General features: G+C 36.0%; 1 protein-coding gene across 1 annotated transcript; it reads right to left on the bottom strand.

Moving 5' to 3' along the window:
* Positions 1-1,592: 1,592 nt before the first annotated feature.
* actr1b (actin related protein 1B) lies at positions 1,593-20,465 on the bottom strand. Its single transcript, NM_213372.1, is given in 11 exon segments — positions 1,593-2,931; positions 4,755-4,795; positions 4,870-4,931; positions 7,877-8,051; positions 10,117-10,209; positions 10,374-10,590; positions 10,672-10,796; positions 16,127-16,252; positions 17,347-17,422; positions 19,352-19,416; positions 20,272-20,465. Coding segments are annotated over 11 exon segments (1,131 nt in total). The 5' UTR covers positions 20,320-20,465; the 3' UTR covers positions 1,593-2,828.
* Between the last annotated feature and the right edge of the window lie 868 nt (positions 20,466-21,333).

Below are 21,333 nucleotides of genomic sequence, written 5' to 3'. Positions count from 1 at the left end.
TGGTCAAGTACGAGTATTAAATATTTGTTTTTATTTTTAAAACGTGTGGAATTGCATTTAAATGTGTACGCAATTTTTGGGTGTTGATATTTATTTATTTAAACCAAGAAATCTGAAGAAACTTCGCAGATTAATTAGTCATGTGGTATCTGTTACTTTTCTCATCGCTGGCCAGTAAGGCTGAATCAGAGTCGTTTACGGTTGTAGTTCAAATTTGCTTTGATAAAACGCTTCTTGATCATACTTTGTTTAATTCCGCCAATTAAGACGAAAAACATCCTAGTGTACAATACGGAAATCTCCCACACTTTCTATAGAAACATTATACAGCGGTTTAACCATTAAGATGTCAAAAATATCCTTTATAACAGTTTTATTTCAGTCAAAAAACTTATGTAGAATATATCTAGCCCTTTTACTTAAATATATTACATTTTGCTTGGTTCACAAGTATTTTTACGTTTTAAAAATGTCATGTTGTTATTAATTATCCTGCAGGAAGCAGCCTCAGAAGATGGGTTCACTGTGGTCATAAAGGGATGGACAAGGTCAGCAACAATACTCAGGTAGACTGTGGTGTTGACACGATGCTCAGTTGGTACTAATGGGCCCAAAGAAAAGAAAATATCCCCCATACCATTACACCAACACCAGCCTGAACTGTTGATACTAGGCAGGATGGATCCATGCTTTCATGTTGTTGATGCCAAATTCTGACCCGACCATCTGAATGTGGCAGCAGAAATGGAGACTCATCAGAGCAGGCAACATTTCTCCAATCTTCTATTGTCCAGTTTTGGTGAGCCTGTGTGAATTGTAGCCTCAGTTTCCCGTTGTTAGCTGACAGGAGCGGCACTCGGTGTGGTCTTCTGCTGCTGTAGCCCATCCGCCACAAGGTTGGATTTGTTGTGTGTTCAGAGATGCTCTTCTGCAGACCTCGGTTGTGACGAGTGCTTATTTGAGTTACTGTTGCCTTTCTATCAGCTGGAACTAGTCTGGCCATTCTCCTCTGACCTCTAGCATCAACAAGGCATTTTGGCCCACAGAACTGCCGCTCACTGGATATTTCCTTTTTCATCATTCTCTGTAAACCTTAGAGATGGTTGTGCGTAAAAATCCCAGTAGATCAGCAGTTTCTGAAATACTCAGACCAGCCCGTCTGGCAGCAACAACCATGCCACGTTCAACGTCATTTTAATCCCCTTTCTTCCTCATTCTGATGCTTGCTTTGAACTGCAGCAGATCGTCTTGACCATGTCTACATGCATAAAATGCATGTGAATGGCTGATTAGTTAACAAGCAGTTGGACAGATGTACCCTATAAAGTGGCCAGTGTGTGTATATAAGTTCTATATTTAGTTTAATGTGAGCTATGCCTTTTATAAAACAGTAAATATTCATGTAAAAGTGAACCTGAAAAGCATAACCTGTAGGCAAAATAAATTTTCAATGCATTCTACTTAATGTTTTCAAAGCATGAGGTTTTGCTGTACTAAAATGTCACGAACCACATGCCGAAAATCAGCAGTGTTGAAAACCACTGTTACCAACATCAGCAACAGCACACGACGCAGAAAACACAGACGCTCGCTTCAGACAGCATTAATTTATTCATCATACTGAATTTACAAAATTAAAAGAAAAAGCAACAATTGAAGAAACCGGTTTGTACATTTTAGTCCTTATTTTTTTTCGTTTTTCTTTTTTTTTTTTAACAGTTTTGAATAGCAACCCACTGTACACAAGGCTTATGATGATATTTCTATATCTCTTAAAAAGAAAAACGACCAAGATGCTCTACATCCCAATGACGGATCTTAGAGGCGGATCTCAGTCAGGACAAACTGGACTTCAACGCAACCCTGCTACCCATCATCCCGACAAACACTACTGAAATACTAGTGCCAGAAGAGCTCAGAAATCCATTCAGCCTTCAAAAACCATGAGATTTACACAGAAATGACACAATCTCGGTCGCCGTTGTTGATTTCATGCACTAAATCTGGAGATTTCGGGGAAGAGTCAGAATTTACATCGTGCCACAATGATGGTAGAACTCACTGGACGACTTCATTAAAGCTCTGCTTCTCAAAACTACATGAGAATCATGGGAAATGTAGTCAAGTCGAAGGGGCTAATGCTTGCATCAAGTCAATTACATAATTCAACAACAAAAAAAGACGGTAAACAACTTGATGCGTTTCCACTCACTCCTTTTAACGAACAAAATGTGCTTTATATCAATAATAATAACACTTTTAATTGAAGCAGCGATGAATCTAGCCTACCGTGTGCTTCTGTTTACATCATTTAGCTCCCGGTGAAGGGAAATGACAGCAAACACAGTAGTGTCTATTAAAGCCAACTGTTGTAATAGTGAGCGATGCATCGAATGAATAAAAATACAACGTTGACGTCTAAATAAAACGATAAATCTTCGTTTTCTGGAATGAAATTCTTACAACCGAGTGAAACATTCACCTTCATGTTTTGCATTAGATATGACGGTATCATACAGGGTATAATAGTGTAATAAATACATACATGTAAGCGCTGAATTGAAGCATTGGCTTTTTAAAATGAAACAGTATTGACTGATGCCCTGAAATCGGTGACTGATGGGTGCAAGGGATGTCCGGTTGCGTCCCGATTTTTTTTTTGCCGATGTCCTGGGCAAGGGACGCGGAGGGCAAGCCTTCACTGCGGATGGAGGATTTAAGGGATTTGGGTGGAGAGAAAGGGAGAAAACAGAGGGGAGAGGTCAAGCGAGAGAAGGGGATGTGAAACCGCAGAGATGAGAGGGAGGCTGGCGGACTTTTAAGCCCTGTTAAAATGTCTTCCGGTGAATGGCGCGCGCACGATCTTCCTCATATTCCTTCTTGGAGACCCACATTTTCTTAAAGGTGTCGAGTGATGCTAGGATGGATCCCCTGTTTGAAAATAAAATAAAAAGAAATTTACCAGAAAAAAAAAAAACAAGAGAGTAGCATAACCTTTAAAAAGGCTAATAGCAAACTGGGAGGTGTTCACAAGACCCATACTTATATGGAACCAGATTAGTCTCAAAAGAAATTCATGCAAAAGACACGATGTACACATGCGTAGCCAAATTCACGTGCATAAAACCAAATTCACGTGCGTAAAATATTTATTCATATTCACAAAAAAATTTCACGTGCACAAAATAAAAATACATTTTCATAAAATACGTTTCACAAATGCAACACCATTTGCAAATGTATAAGAGTGTACAAAAAGTTTCGAATGTTTAAAACTTGCGAGTTCATCCTGAATGAGAATGTGCAAATCCTCTTTCACGTACGACTCCCCCTGAATACGTGTGTGTGTATTTTTGAGACTTTCCTGCCAGAGTCAGGACTACTTGTACCTTTCAGCCAATCAGATGAGAGCTGTATTCAATAAAACCAACTTTGCGCTTCTTTTGCGCAGACTGTTCCTCTCCAGCATGGCGAACGGAGAAAGCAGCAGTCGCACTTTTTTTAAATGTATTTATTTATTTGACCATATCCTCACTAATAAATATAAAATAAATATTTTACGCACGTGAATTTGGTTTCATGCACGTGAATTTGGCTATGCATGTGTACGTCGTGTCTTTTGCGTGAATTTCTTTTGAGACTAATCTGGTTCCATACACTTATGTTTATTTTGTCAAAGACTATAGAATACGCAAAGTGTAACTGTCAGTATGGTGAATAAAGCCCCGCCAACTAGTACAGGAGCCAATCATTGATCGCTATATGATGAATAAAGCCCTCCTTCTAGTACAGGAGCCAATCATCAATCGCTATAGACCACCGATACTCTGGAGGAGGGGCTTGGACCCAGTTTTGCAGATTTTGAGTGATTTGGACGTTTAGAGATGAAACTAAAGGGACAGTTGTTGTTTAATTTCATTGGTGATTCCTAATATCAAATTTAATCAAAAGCTTGGCAAGTAGTTTTGTAGAATTTGATGCTTCTCCAGCAGTGTTGTGAGTAATGCGTTACAGAAGGAGTGTATTACAGTAACGTATTACTTTTTCCTGTAACGCAGTAGTGTAAGGCATTACTAACATATTTTCAGTAATATTTTACTCGGTACATGTTCAGTAACGTGTGCGTTACAACAAACTACTAGGCATCTGATTTGATCATTTGGAATGAGGTTTGAGATGTCTTTATGACAACCTGACATTTCCAAGGTACTATAACTCGTTATAAATCCGTCATAAACATAATAGCAGGGTTCATACACATTTTTACTAAAAAAACTTTCAAGTCAATTTTCATGACCTGATGTTTCATGTAATGTCTACGTATACATGGTAAATCATAAGAAAAACAATACACGTTTAAATTTAGGAAATAGGAAAACACTGCTATTTACACACAGGCTGTATCTGAAATTGAATACTTCCCTAATCTGTTGTAGAAAACATTGTCACAAAAAAGTATTATGTCTGAATTCATAGAACCTGTTTTACCTACCACTACTGGCACGATTTACAAGCATTAACAATCCACATCGTGCTAAAATATAACTAATGTCAAAATCTTTACCATTTATGATAACCATTGTCAATTATCAATGGTAAAAACAGTTGGGCTGCTTAATACTTTTGAATATTCCTATAATATTTTATAATAGCTTATGGTTTGCCAAATTTAACACATCTTTGCTAAACAGACTTAATTTATTTAAACATATGACTTTACTATTGCTACAAGAATCAGTATACTTTGTTCTTACCCTATCCATGTTGAGTAAAGTCTCTCCTGCGGTGCAGATATCTGAAACAAGAAGTAAACATTTAGCAACACATAGTTCCCACACAAAGCTAACACTTCTCAGACGTGGCAGTCACCTTAATTTTAACGTCTTTGGGGGCAAGTTTCTTCACTTCGCTTAACAACCGGTCTCCAAAACCTGTGAGGAACAAAAAGACAATTTCACAGAGGGCTGTAGAATATGATGATATACATCGTATGTGCAAAAAAATTGGGCAAAAAAATATTATTTGTTGTGTCACAAAATACATTGTTTACAGTAGTATTGTCAAAAGTATCGAGTTCGGTATCAACTCATACTCGATACTTGACAACACTAGTTTACAGTAATATTTTTTTATAATATAAATGAGAGGATCATTTCCCTCCATTATGGAAACATTAATAACAGAATGGTGAGAAAGTTACAATCTTGAAAGTATAATGTTTACATTTTGCTTTTTAATTAGCAATATTTTTTATTTTTAAGTGTTGTACCGGTAGTCATCGTTTTTTTAAAAGTATTTTAATAACAATTTGTTTTGTCTACATTTTTTCTTCAAACATTTGCCCTGAAGTTTTAAATAAAGAAATATTATCATATACTAATGAATACATTTCAGAGTACACACACATATATATATATATATATATATATATATATATATATTAGTGCTGTCAAAATTAGTGCGTTAATGTATGCGATTAATTTGAAGTAATTAATGTGTTAAAAAAAATTAACGCAATTAACGTAGTTGCAGGTTTTTTCATTTCCTGTTGTCGTTGACGTTTGTTTATCGTGCAAAGAACCATGGATAAGACAAAGGAAGCACTTTTTGAACGCAAGTTTCAGTATAAAAGAACTAATGTGCATCACCAGGCTCTCCAGAGTTTCATGCAATTTCCGGTGTTTCATTTTTAACTTTCGACTTCTGTTTTAATGGAATTTGAAACCGCATGAGAAATGGAATCGTGGATCGCTGCTTACATGGTAGACTCATAATAAGAGTATTATCTTAATTATATTAAAATCGTAGTATTGGTGTCCATACCGGATGAAGTCGCGAGCTGTCAGACAGCGCATTACTCTGCCTTCAGCATGCGCCCTCCAATCTTTTTAATTAAGTTTGATGTGTATCCCCCTTAAACGCAAGCGTATGCTTCGCATTGTTGTGTCACAATCCTTGTGAAATACAGCCATACTTTAAAGTGTTTAGTTTAAGCAAATTTGATGAACGTTATCACACGTGTTGAATCTGAAGGGAGTCATTCCTGCTGCGCTGTCCAGCGCGCCTCTCTCTCTCTCTCTTTATTTTTTTTTGCAACTGGCTGCATGTAATGGAGGACAACTCAACTCACAGCAACACAACTTTACAATGAGTGTAATTGTTTGTATTCAATACTTTATTATTATTATCATAATTTTCCATTTTCCATATCTGCAATGCCGGTATTTTGGCATTTTTTTGCAGTCCACTTAAGAGTACAACTCGGAAATCAATGTTTTCTTTATTGGGATTGATTGTTTTGAAACTCAAATGGCGCTAACATGCCTGTGTTTTAATTTCTGTAATAAATATGGCTGTCAAGCCAGGATCTTGATGGTTTATTGTGGGTATTTTGTTTACATGAAGAAATCTGTGTAACAAGTTAAACAAAAATTCTAATAAAAAATTATATTTTGAATTTAAATAGTTTTTTTTCTTGCGTTTACATTAATTTTACATTTGAATAGCCAAAATAACAAGTGTTATTCTAAATGTGATTAATCGCGATTCATTTTCAAAAAAAAGTGAGAATAATTAGTTAATTAAAACCTCGAGTAGTTTTTCTTCCATTTCGTGGGTCCAAATAAACTGAAAATGAGCACTTTTAACTTCTCCCTCAACCTCCCGCTGGCCAGCAGGTTCACGTGCACGCGCACACACACACACACACACACGCACGCGCACGCGCACACACACACACACACACACACACACACACACACACACACACAAGTGAATGCTGCTCTCTCATTGGCTGTAGGCGATCGCTGATGTTATTTTCAGTCAAAACTCATTTCACACGGCATGATTTGAATCGCCGACGCCAAATATCTCACAGGCATCTGCGACTCATCGGCGATTCTCTCAGATTGCGTCTGCGAGCCAAAATCGGGGCTAAAATAACGCAGTCTGAACTAGGCATTACTTGAAGGGGTGTTTATAAGACTGTCATGAAAAATGCCATGAATGTGAATGAGATTATGCATGCTTATGACAACTGTTTTTATTTTTTTAGTTTTTTTTCACCTTTATTGACAGGACAGAGGAGATTAACAGACAGGAAAGTGTGGGGAGCAGAAAGAGGGGAAGGATTGGCAAAGGACCTCGAGCTGGGAATTGAACCCGGGTCGCCGCCATCACCTGGGTGCTATATGTCGACGCACTAACCACTAGGCTATTAGTGCCAACATGACAACTATTATTAACTGTCGTTTGCTCAGTGATGTCATTTTAAATGCAAAGATGACACTGTTTGAGATGACAACTTGACATTACCAAGACAACAAAACTTGTCATAAATCTGTCATAAACATGATTGTCATGAGGCCATAACTGTCATGAATATTTTTGATCATGTTTCCACTGTATTTGTCCTTAAAATGTCTCATTAAATGTGTCATTACTAATTTAAGAGCATCAATAATATTTAATTATATTTTAATGACAAATTCAGCTTGTTTCACTGTAGCCGAGCTTTAAATAGATATTAATCACACCGTTATAAAGTTCATGACACATTTATAATGGCTTAATGACAATCATTTATGGCAGATTTATGTCAAGATCTTATGACAAAGGCAAAAAAAAAGGGTGTGATCTTTTTGTTATTGTGAAATTGCCATAATCATGTCATCTTAACAATTAAAAAGTTGAATGAGACTTAATGACAGTTGTTATAAGCAAGATTAAAATCTCATTCATGTGTCCTTTTATGATTAATGTCAGTCCCCTTCAAGTGAAGTGTTAGCGATTTGTGTCATATCGCCAAGCCCTAGTTTCACTTATGTAACTAGATGAAGCACTGAAAGAGACAGACTGAACTATTAATTTACTCCACCTTTGAGGAGCGTCGAGCCTCCGGACAGCACTATGTTTGAGAAGAGCGTGCGTCGCAGATCCATGTCGGACTTCTGAATGGCGAAGGCCAGCACCTCATGAATGCCCTCGCTCTCGTCTCCAATCAGATCTGGCCTGAAGAGAAGCTCCGGAGCCCTAAACCGCGCAGGGCCGATCTGCAGGAGACAAACAGCTGTGAGAAACACCATCACTTCTCATGAAAACTAGTCTATGGATCTGCAATGTAGCATAATCAAGCAGGATATTAAATTAAAAATGAAAACATTTAATCATTACAAATCTTTGGTAACAATGGAGCCTTTTCACACGACTGTTATGATGCGTTTAATGGTCATCAGCATCTTAAATCTTCCAAAGTTTTTAACGTTTAGATTTTTTTGTATGTATAAACATTTATATGCAAAGATTACAAGTTACTGCTTATGCGAGGTGTTTTTAATGCAGTGTGTATGGGCTTGTTATAATGCAGTGTGTAATTGAATGTTGTTTACTTTTCTGGCTGCCATTATCAGTCTCACACTATTGTTGTCCTTTTTCTGAAAGTCTTGATAGCACTATCCAGTTTTTTTTTTTAACATTTCAGCAAATCAAATTGTAAACGAATGATTTGTTGTAGTCTCTCATTCACTGCGCTCTACGTTTACCCAACTGTGATGACGTCCGCTACTGAGAAACCCGAAAATGTGAAAATTATACTCCATTATAGTTTATTATAGCGCAACCAGACAGACAAATATCTGTGGATATTTTTGGCTATTTCAGCGCCAAATTTTACAAGATCTATAAATTCATGCAAAACTATTTTAAGAGTATAGCAACAAAAAACTTAAAATGTTCAGAGCCACTAGCAAGTCTCTAATTTAAAATATTTATAAAAATATTACTTTACAAACTGTAATTTAAATGAACCATTTGCATATTAGGTAATAATATTACTTAAATTAATATAAAAACTGAACAAATTTATATTTGCACACAATTATACAAATAAATAAACAGATTCAGTGATGGGCTAAAAAAATCTGTGGATCTCTGCACGCACCAAATTCATGCGAGCCTACATATAAATGTAGAATTTCAAAAACAAACAAGCAATGTAATGATCTCATAAATTACTTGTTTTCAAATTTTTTTTTAGGGAGGGGGGGTTAAATTGTGGCCATTTCTCAGAATCATTTTCAGAAAATGCAAGTTTCTACATAGAAATTATGAGAACTTATCATCTGAAAAAAAGATTTTTATAAATAATTATAAAAATAAAAAAATTATATATATATATATATTCAACTGGAAACGCTGGCAAGATTTCAACTTACAGAATATTTACTAAATATTAATGTAAGAAACTAATTCGAAACTAAAACATTATTTATATACTGAATAAAAATCTATTAAATCTAGCAAATTCAGCAGGTTGGCACCTGTAGAGCTGCAGAAATAATGGTGATGCCTTGGTTACTGCAGTAAAAAAAAGCAGCATGATTTCAAATCGATCAGGATTTCATAGATTTTTTTTTTTTAAATACAGAGCATCTTGATATTCACAGATTTAATTCAGGCAAACTTTAGCATACAACCCTACATTGCATAATCAAAAATGATACAAAATGTAATAGCACAATAGCATGTAAGACTTTAATACTTTTTAAGGGTCTTAAATTTCTCTACATTGATTTATCCACTTTTAATACTTTTTAAGACCCCGCTGAGACTCTGGGGAAGTAATTTCCATGTTTAGTTCCCCTCACTCAACAATAAAAACAAAAAAACAACAATAACAGTATTCATAACCAAAAAATAATCAAATACAAGAAGAAAAAAATCAGCAATTATAGTGAAATTTTCATAAAGAAACATTTATATTAAACATCAAGACTATTTTAACTGCCTAACGCTCCATTCACACGGGGCTTAAGCGTCAACGCTTGACTGAAGGCGCGTCTGAAGTTGGGGCTAACGCGATCGTCATATGACAATGAAATTCAGTCAGCAATAGGCCACTGTCTAGCTGGTGTATTTGCATACAGCGATTTGATTGGCTGGCGCTTCCGATCCACAATGCAGTTTGGCAACGCCTGACGTCACCCATTCAAAGTGAATAGGAAGCGTTGACGCCCCGTGTGAATGGGGCGTAATGTTGCCTGCCACAGCAAGTTCATGATGACAAAATTTTTCTTATTTAAATTACTGGAAATGTAATACTGATAAAATCATTCTTACATCTAGAGTGCTTCCGTCAGGGAGGGTATACTGTGCTTTTTCAGTTTCTAGAGTTTCATCCTTCTGAGGGTTGAGGGAGAGGTAGCAGGCTCTCTGAAAAACAACAGCATCATTACTTTAATGGTGCACCATCAAAAAAAAAAAAAAATCAGATACTGTCACAATATCCGAATTGACCATCAAGATCTGCAGTGTAAATGCAGCCAAAAATGGCTATTAATTATCTATAAATTATAGACATTATAAAAGTCTCATACCTCCTTGATGGTGCGCACCACCTCAAACTCTGCAGAGGTGTGGAAATCATAGCCTTCCTTGCGCAGGAGGAGACGGAGGTACCGGGAGACGTCCCGTCCAGCTATATCCACACGCATAATGGAGTGAGGAATGGCGAATCCCTCGTATATGGGCACGGCGTGAGTCACACCGTCACCAGCGTCCAGCACCACACCTGTGGTTCGGCCTGTGGCGTATCTGGCAGTTGGGAGAAGGGTTTGTATGAGAGGGAAAATGAGGAGTGACGTGAGGAAGAAGATGATTTAAAGAGAAACTCACAAACTGAGAACCGCCTGCATGGAGATGAAGAGCGCAGGCACGTTGAAGGTCTCGAAGAACACCTCTGCTGCTCGCTCACGGTTTTTACTGGGGTTCAGCGGGGCTTCCGTCAACAGTACAGGATGCTGAAACATCAGACAAAACATGTTTTTACCTTGGTATTAAGCTGCGTTTACCCTATCTTTTTTATTTGTAACATTTTTTAAATGTACAATTTTGGAAGAACCCCAAAAAAACAAAGAAATCTAATATATTTATAAATCATTGTATTGTTTTTTTATGCAGGATAGATAGATTTGCATGCAAAATACTCACAAGTGCATATACAGAAATGCACTGCAAATAGCACAGACCACAAGGAAAATGTGTGACCCCTAAAAAAGATTGTTTATTAGAAGAACTCCCACTGCAGAATCATCCCAATCGATCTAACATTATAATTTGTTTTCAAATAGAGATATTAAGTCATCCTGTGTAATTGTACTGATATCACAATATATATCGCAGAATTAAAAAAAATATTGCAATGTTAATTTTTTTCAATATCAAACAGCTTTAGTCTATATATTCTTTACATTTGATTCTTTAACTATATTGACTGATATGCATCAATAAAACAGAGTTAAAATTTATATGTCTCGATTTAATATATAATAATAGTAATATTATAATAATATAATATTAAAGATAACAACACATAATCTGGTAATTACCTGTATTAACTCCACTGGAATGAAAAGAATCTAAACAAATGTCTTTGAATATTAACATTCAAATTATAATAAAAAACATTTCATGAAGCAATTGTGTGTTGATGAATGAATTATCATAATCATCAGCATAATTCAGGCACAATAATAAAACTATATAAAAAAAAAAAAAAAAAATATATATATATATATATATATATATATATATATATATATATATATATATATATATATATATATATAAAACTATGTTTTATAAAACTAATCTATAAATCAAAATAAATAAATAAATAGAATTAAATATATTTTTAAAATCTGATGAAAATGAGGTAGGACGTCTTTGAAGCAGAATTTTTTTTTCCAGAAGTTTTTTTTAAAGACAAGTTTAAAAAATCTTGAAAATAAAAGACCCTTTAATTTGTTTATAAGTTGCTTGAATGTGTTAATAAATATGGTGGCTTGGTTATTTAGCATGTTTTTTTCAGTTTTGCTTTGGTACACAGGACTGTGTATTTTCACTGTTATTGGTACCGAATACTGAAATTAGATACCAGCCACCATGGCTTTACATTAACACCCGCCAACCTGCCAAGTGCGGGTAGATTTCAGCTTTGGCGGGTTAGACAGCCGCTCCCACTAGCCACTTTGGCAGGTTGGAAATCATTTTTACATTGTAGTTTTTTGAAAGCAGGCTTAGACAATAATGATGGCCCAATATTAGGCTTGGGCGGTATTTCGGTATTATGGTATACCGCGGGATCTAAAAATAGCAACGGTGTAAGTTTCAATACCGTTATACCGTCATAAAATATTAAATATCCTTTATTTAATGCCTACAAAAACGTATGTGTGGTTGTCATCACGGGACAGTGTGGAGGAGAGAGAGAGAGGAAGAGGGAGAGGGAGGGGGAGAGGGAGAGGTGACGTGACGTGACGTGACGCGCTTCAAAGTGTCCTGCAGTTTGGCAGTTTCGACTGAACAGAAGGGAGACGTGGTTAATATGAACGAGAGGTCTGCATTAGAGCTGAAGATCTTTGCCCGAACCCGGCGAGACCCGAAAAAATCCAAATCCCTGCATTAAAATCCATCCCTGCAAAGGTGAAACAAATGATGATGAAGTAGTAAAAAAAGCAAATTATTACGGTGGTCAAGCAAGTCACTAGCTCAGAAAGAGCGCATTCCAGCCGCAGGTATTTCGCGGTCGCTCATAAACTGCGTATTACGGTAGAGCCCTAAACCGCAAGCTGACAGGTAAAAAGAAGAGGCCTCTCGCTACAATGAAACTACAGTCATGGAAAATTAAATGGATGTTCCTGAGTGGTAGAAGATGAACAAACAATCCAACCCAAAACTTGCAAAATCAGCCAGATCAGAACTCTGCATCTCGGCCTGTAGCAGCAGGAAAGGGTGTTCAGCTGCTGGACCCTGTAAGCGCAGGACTGCGCTAAAGCCAGTGGATTTAATAATGTTCCTCCACAAACACACGTAGCCTAATCTTGGTGAGTAAAGCGTTTTTCAATTATAAATAAATATTAATTAAACCATATAATCATAATGTAGACAGAGTATACAGGCTAATGGTGGCATTATTCTTTTATTATTCAGCTTCACCGCAGCCCTAATGCCAGATTGTGAAGAGAAGTGGAGAAACACATCTTGCACAGCCTTTATCTTAATTTCGTTATTGCCAAAATACCCGTCATCATTTAGAGTTTATTTTAATTTGATTTGTTAAGAAAGATTTTTTTTCATTTGTGTGTTGGCCAATTTAAAGGCTAAGTGCATGTACCTAGACCTATAGAGTGCTGATATGTTACGATGTTACAGAGGACTTACTTTAGCTATTTCTTTGTTCCAACTTTCAAGTGGCATATAGCCTAGTCTACGTTTGTTACGAATAAATGATGTTAAAACATATAAATGACTCATTCTTGAAAAAATGCAATAGAGCTGTGTGCATGAGCACATTTGAATAATGTCGGGCTGTAAATGGGTTCGGGCTTAAAATATAAAGCTGTCAATCAAAATGTACCTGTCGGACTCGGGACCTATCGGGTATAATTTTTATGGCCCGATTACAGCTCTCTGCATTCCCGCTGCAGTACCGCGGGAGCCGGCCAGATTTCTTATGGTGTGGGAGTAAATTTCTGAATAAATCGCGGGAGTGTGTGTGTGTGTGTGTGAGAGAGAGAGAAAGAGAGAGAGAGAGAGAGAGAGAGGTGCTGTGCGTTGCTTGGCGCTTGCTCTCTCTCTCTCTCTCTCTCTCTCTCTCTCTCTCTCTGACCGCGAGCCTAAGGTCGCATAGAAGGTATTCAGTTTCTGAATGGTTTAGGCTCAAGCCAACAGTTCGGTGAAGCTGTCTGAGCCGAACATCATAAGTTTTTTATTACGCCGGTAATACCGGAAACCGGGGTAAAATATGGAGGCGGTTTGACGGTATCAAAATTTGGACACCGCCCAAGCCTACCCAATATGCGTGCAAATGTGATCTTAGAATCGAGAAGCAGCACGACTAATAACAATAACTGTGTTCGCGCGAGAAAGCAGGTGAATACCTTATGAGAGGATGATTACTCACACGCACAGGTGATGTGATGCGCACGACTGTTAAAAAGCGCCTGTGCTCCTGTTTACTTGTGCGAAACAACTGTGTGTAAAGGAAGCGCAACTGGTGCGATCGGTTCTCTTTGAAAAAGACTATAGACAAAAAACGATTCTCGTGTACCCACATTCCTGCTGCTTTTAAGAGCTTAAGATTGGAGAAATTATATATATATATATTTATTTTTTATTAGTTTTTTTCTTGTAAGCAGCAGCAGCCACTGCTTTTGTTTTCATTGTTCTCAGGCACGTGATCATCCTTTCATTATCACTCGTGGTATGTTTTTACCTGCTTTCTTTTGCTTACAGTTATTTTTGTAAATATAGTTTAATTATCATCCTTTACAATAACATTTCTTTAATACGAGATTAACTCCCCATTTGTGTGTAGTAACTGCTGATTTGAGACCTTTAGTCAGGACAGATTACTGTGCATATTTTAGATGCATGACAATATATCTTTTTAAATGTTAATATTTTTTTTTTATAAAGAAAAGTTTTGTTGAATAAAGTGCATGTATACAGCTATATATTTGCTTGCTTTGACACATTTAAAATGTGTGGCTAAGAAATAATTATTTATTTTTGGTGTGGTTAGAGATGAATTCGGTAGAACCTTAATTCTGAGCCCTAAATTGTCATGTGAAATAAAAACCAATTGCAATGGGACACAACCCATTTGCTCATGCACAGTGAGCAAGCTCACACACAACACACACAAACAGTGAAATAAATAAGGAGGCATGTGGACAGCACAACATCTAAATCAAGTCATTTTAGCATGTCAAAGTCACATTTATTCATATAAAATATTGTTTCCAAACAACAAAATTGTGGCTAGTGAAAATGGCGAGTGGCTAGTAATGTTGGAAAACTACTAGCCACAGTGGCTGGTGATCAAAAAAGTTAATGTCAAGCCACTATACTAAAAGAGAGCGCTAATAATCAACAAAGTGGGTTGTACACAAATATGATGTCTAATATTAATACACCATCAAGTTACTTTTAACATATCTCTGGCAGCACAATAGGAAAAGATGTGACAGAGAGAAAAAATAAATTTGACTACTGTCATTTTAAATTTCACGTTGTACACCCTTTAAGGATAGTGCATCCACACTTCACTCTCTAACTCATCAACAACCAGCTTCAATACTGAAATTTTGGTACCGTAGTGGAAAATACAGATTACTGGTTTTTGACTTGCACAAGCAAACTCATAGATATATACACTAGATATCGCATAGGGACCGTGAGCATGCGTCAATAGCGCCGCCACATTGGTACAGTGCTCCCAGGACAAATGTCATTCAACCGCTCTAGTCAAGACAGTGTTATTACGTGAAGATGCGGGACTTTAGCGCTGTCTACGAGTGTAGTAATGAGCAAACAAAGAAATCAAAGCACAAAGGCAGAACATTTCATAGGTAATATTAAGTTTTTTTCTGTTTTTGTATGTTGTGAACTTTTGTGCTAATCAGGTAACGTTATTGATGATAACAGTCACTTACTGCATTCACCATAAGGCAAAGCAGCTCCAACTCACACTAAACACTCGGCTTATGCTAGTTTTGTTGAATAAAATCAGCAAACAATGCCAAATAAATATGACAACGAGATGCTGCGCTGCCAGAAACTTGTACTATTGTCGGCTAACGTTAGTGAAAGAGACGTTCGGGGGATTCATTCACAAACGAATCGCTCCCTCCGTCAGTATGAGAAGTGAAAGCAGGAGAGGAGCTGTGTTTCAGGACATGATTAGATCAAATTTAACAGGGAGGGTGGATAGTACATTTCAGTACACACAAACACAAGCTTTTAGAATGGAATGCCCGTGCGGTCACTAATCCATCAATGTAGAAAAGTGATGTAAAATTATAATTTTCGTAATTAGAAAAAAGAATGACATACTAACATCCAGGAAAACTCCCGATCACAGATATATGTGTATATGTGTATATCTCTGGCTTTGGATGGCCACAGCCCTCCACTGTACCTTGGTCCCGCATTCATTTCAAAGGAGCGCTACCCTGTAGCAAGATGGCGGCGCTATTGACGCATTCCGTCCAATAGACAACAATAGGCCAGGCGACATATAATGTATATAACTATGAAGCAAACTGTAGAAGAAGCACATGCTCACCTCCTCAGAGAAGGTCTGCAGCTGCTCCTTCGAGTACACGTACTGCCAGATGCGCTCCATGTCGTTCCAGTCTTTCACAATCCCATGTTCCATTGGGTACCGAACAGACAGCAGACCCCGGTGCTCCTGCAGATACCACAGACATCAACACATTATGTACTTATATTAATATGTTAAAATATAACAAAAACACTGAACTACAGTCGCAGAAGCCCAGAAAACTGTTTGACCAGGCTGTGGATTCAAGTTAGCAATATTGTAAATAATGTCTCATCAGGAGCCATATCTATTGATTTGAATTAGTTTGTATGTGTTTATTATTAATCTAAAAACCTGTCACCATTCACTGCCATTATATTAAATCACCAAGAACAACAGATTCATTAAATCTTCTTTAATATTCTACTGAAAAAAAGAAAGTCTTGGATCTTGGATGACCTGTGGGTAGGTAAAATTAACAGGAAATTTTCATTTTGGGGTGAACTATCCCTTTAAATGGAGCACTGCACATGACATGCAAGAACTTAATAGACTTATTCATTCCCTCAATTTACTAGGCTGTGTGCATGATTTATTAATTCATTCTAGGGCTGCACAATCTAAGATTTCAGCATCGATATCGCAATATGCACTTTCATAATAGTTACATCGCAAGATATGCACTGAGTCCTAGTTGACCAGGAGCTACCAAATTGTATTTAATTACTGTATTTAAATGGGATTTATACAACTTCTGCAAAAAAAAAAAAACAGCAATTTTTTAAAAATTTTTGTCTTGTTTAAAGTACAAATATCTACATTTCAAAGCAAAAACAAGATTATTTTACTTAGCCCACTAGCAGTTAATTGTACTTGTTTTAAGGTATAACACTAATTATGAATTATTTCTTCTGCAGTTGAAAAACAAAACAATATTTTTATTTGATCCAACAATCTTTAGATATTTGGACTATAAAACAAGACAAAGCAAAGTAAGAACAGCATTTTTTCCATTGTGATTATTCAATATCTGTACCCAAGTAGTACTGTTACGACTCCCCAGAAAACAAACTCTCTTGTGAAACTGGATTCATATTGCAATATTTATCACAGAAAAATTCAATCTTGCAATATCAGATTTTTCCAATACTGTGCAGGCCTAATTCATTCCCACAATTATTTTTCTCACATATAATAATATACATCTAATAGTAAAATAGAATCAAAATAAAAAGGGTTACCTCTGCTTTAGGTCCAATAAACAGATCGCCTTCCAGTGCACCAGCCATCACCCGAACATGCTTGGGTCGACCCACACTATAAATAAACCACTATAGTTAATATCACAGCTTTAAAACACTGAGAAGATACTAGACTAGAGAATATTAGCAATCACTTGTGGTTTAATCAATAGAAAAGAAAGAAAATTACAGATACAATGCAAATAACACAACAAATGCAATTATGGATGAACATTTCTAAAAATGAATAGGTTAATTTAATGATAAAGATACATTTCTGATGTTTTAATGTTGAAAACATCTGTCACGTCATTGGAAAAAAGACACATTGCGATTTTTTTTCTTCTGCAAAATATGTTGCAATATAAATACAAGTTCTCTAGGCCAGTTGAAAAACTGTTGAGAAAGAATTATTATTTCAGATTGACTGGGAAGATTCAAAGGGGGGAGGGGCATAAAATATAACAAATTATCTACAAATATAGATAAATTCAATAAAAAAACAATATGCAAATTAAATAAACAGCGTCTTATTGTTTTACGAAGACTTGAAATGTATTCATGTATACAGTGAATGAATAAGTAAATGTAAAACAATACTGCATAATCTTCATTTTATAAACAATTCAATAAAATTAATCGTTATAATCTTTTCAAAGGCACAAACGGTACATTTTCTTAAGCCTGGATGCTTTAAAACATTAACAGGTCTCAAAAAATACTTGCAAAATGTTAAATTATAACCCAGACTCAACATTGCGTATACTCACGTGTGACTATTGCGAATGATCACATCGGGATAACGATGCTGTAAGGATATATTGTGCAGCCCTATGTAAATATATGCAACCCTGGACAACTAAAACTTGTCATAAGTCTCATCCTTTTTAAAACTGAGATTAAAACATGATCTAAAACCTAAGTAGTTAGGATTTCCACTAATGTATGCTTTGTAGGAATACAATAAAAATGTGGTCAAAATACAATTATTTGAATATCTGGAATCTGAGGGATAGAAAAAAATATATACATACTGAGAAAATCTCCTTTAAAGTTGACTAAAGTGCTTAGAAATTCATATTTATATTCAAAGGTTAAGTTTTGACAGGTTTACAGAAGGAAATTTAGCTAAAAAACATTAACTGAACATGATCTTTACTCAATATCTTAATGATGTTATGGTGTAAATCAACAATCAATTTTAACCCATGCCAGGGTTTCTGCAGGTTTCGCAAAGTTAAATTAAATATTTTTAAGACATTTTTAAGACAATTACGAATGAAACTTTTTACTTATTTTTAATATCCCAGTTAGAAAAGGTTTTCACTTGCCATATTTTAAGTTATTAAAATTAAATACATTTAATAATACAATAATAATAATAATTTAGTTTGAATATTTTTATTAATTTTCAAATATATCCCTTCACAAACCCTATAACCCGTACCAAGAATAGAACAAAACATAGCTGTCAATTACTTCGGTCTACAATAATAATAATTTAGTAATAAAAAAATATTGGTCAGGTCAGTGTACAGCAAATAAATGGAGAACTTTTAAATAAATGTTACTGTAAGGCAAGTAATTAAAAGCTATTTTTAAATAAAGAGTTAAAGGTTTTATTGAGATAGATTGCTGGTGATTGGTGTTAATGGCCATATTGGGTAGCTATGCATGAAAAAACTAAATTAAGACCCGTTTACAAAAGATTTAAGACCTACAACACAACATTTCAGTAAATGTAAGACTTTTTAAGGCCTAAAATTTAGCTTTTGAGATTTAAGACATTTTAAGACTTTTTAGACCCTGCGGATACCCTAACATACAATGTATTATTGCATATCGCCAATCATATACAAGTGTAACATTAGATTGCTTTTGTGCTCCAGGATCACTTTAACAAGAATTTCCCCTTCATTGTCACCTTTTAATGCATTCTAGCGAATAAGTGCATGATCATAAACTTTTGAAAGCTACGTTTCTATTGATAACACTTGTTACTTACTAATTTGGAAAACAGTATTTGGGGATCTGATCTCCAGCAAAGCCTGCCTTGATAACTCCCGACCCCTGGAAGACAAATTGAGATTAAACCAGCAGTCAGAAATGAGCAATAATAGAGGGAGGAGGTTCAAAATAAACTCCAAGTGCACAAGCTCAAACAGTGAGCGTGTTGTAAAATGAATCATCTGAACCCTCCTTGTTTGATCTGGAGTCATGAGACAGAGCTCAAGGGACAAACAAAAAAAAAAATCAAGCAGATTTAAACTGCAGAAGAGGCAGACTGTGAGAAAACTCCTTCAGAAGTCACTGATATTTACTAAATTTTTCAGATTTTTCTCAATATGTCAAAGTTATATTAATGCATACATTCAATCTTGACTTAATAGTGATTAAAAGATGAAGCTTACCAAGTTTGCATAAACTATTTCACCTTCTGACTTACATTAAGTAACACATTTTCTATTAAATATACACATTACTTCATTGTATGAAGTGTGTATGTAAATACAAGGCGGGGTCAAAGCCAGCCATCTTGGCAAATACAACTCCAGCTTAAAATACAGGATTATATCTGACAGATACTCCTTGACAACCCTGCATCTTACAGTATTTGATTAAAATGAACAATTTATTTCAAGTCTTGGCATAATAACTCAAAGCATCGCTGAACTGAATGACAAATCCCGATGGAGCTAGCTAATGCTTAATGAAAACGCTTTTAACAATGATACTCTGCAATGCCTTGCTTGTTTAAGTTACGTATGATTGCTAAACACATTGGAAACTGGTATTTATTAAAACTAATTCCTAAATAAACGCTAACTTAGCATCGGTCGGCTAGCGCAGGGCTTCGGCACAATGGCATTAGCTTTAGCCCGTTAGCTCAGACTGGGTGTGGAGGGCTGCTGACATCATACTCACATTATCAATCACAACCGGCTGGTTGGCTATAATATCATACGACTCCATGTTCAACCTGCGCTTGGCTGCGTTTTTCGGTCAATTCGTTCGCAAGAAGCCCCGTTTATGATTTTCTGTGCATGTAAATAAAAATAACCGTCGCTGCTCAGCAGTAAAAACCCTGGCTGAGCGGTGATGCGTCAACCAAACCTCACCGCGGAGGGAGCCAATGAAACAGCGTTAACGGAAGATGATTGACAGCTCATTTAGCCAATGGACTGTTCGAATTCCACGCCGTTTGACAACCTCGTAGCCGAATTTTGGAACGATAAATTATTTTTTTTTACCTGCAATTATTTATAAAAAACATGGAAAATAAAGTCTTGTTTTTAATTAGTTGATGGGAAAATAGAGCACGGATGTTTAGAGTGTCACAAAGTGGTTGGTTTATTTTAATATTTATTTTAAATAATAATTTTGCATATTGCATAATACCTGTTTATTGTAATTTTTTATACAACAGTTCTGTCTGGTGCTCGAACCTGATTGGCTGATAGCCATGGGATATTCTGCAATATCAGCACCTGTACAGCCTCCTCCTGTATTACTCCGCCCACATAGAGTGACAACAGATCAATAAACTTACTACAGTTTGACAAATATTGCAGCTGTTGGACAACATAATGTACTTTTGAGGCTTATTAGGCGAGAATGTAGTCGTTTAGATTGCAACTATGCAGTTTATTTATATAGATGTAAAATGTATAATTTATAATAGCAGGGCACAAAGAGCATCAGAGATAGAATAAGACGAGACAGCCCGCCTTCGCCGAGAGCCAAAGAAGAAGACTTTAGAGACTTTAGAAATTACGCTAGAGAATCATTCAAATATTAGCTCTAAGTAACAGCTTCTGCTGTTCTTACGTCAGCTGCAGATGTAAATGAATGGCAGAGGAAAGTAGTTCCTCTTACAAAAGGGTTTTGAGACTCTCTATGTTTGATCTTCTTTTCTATATACACGATTATGCAGTCAAACTGTTGTATAAATAAAATATCACACTCGTTGCAATGCATCATGGTTAT

Source organism: Danio rerio, chromosome 10, assembly GCF_052040795.2.
Source record: "Danio rerio strain M-AB ecotype USA chromosome 10, GRCz13ab, whole genome shotgun sequence".
NCBI classification, from domain to species: Eukaryota; Metazoa; Chordata; class Actinopteri; order Cypriniformes; family Danionidae; genus Danio; species Danio rerio.
This window is presented reverse-complemented; position numbering and strand designations above follow the sequence as displayed.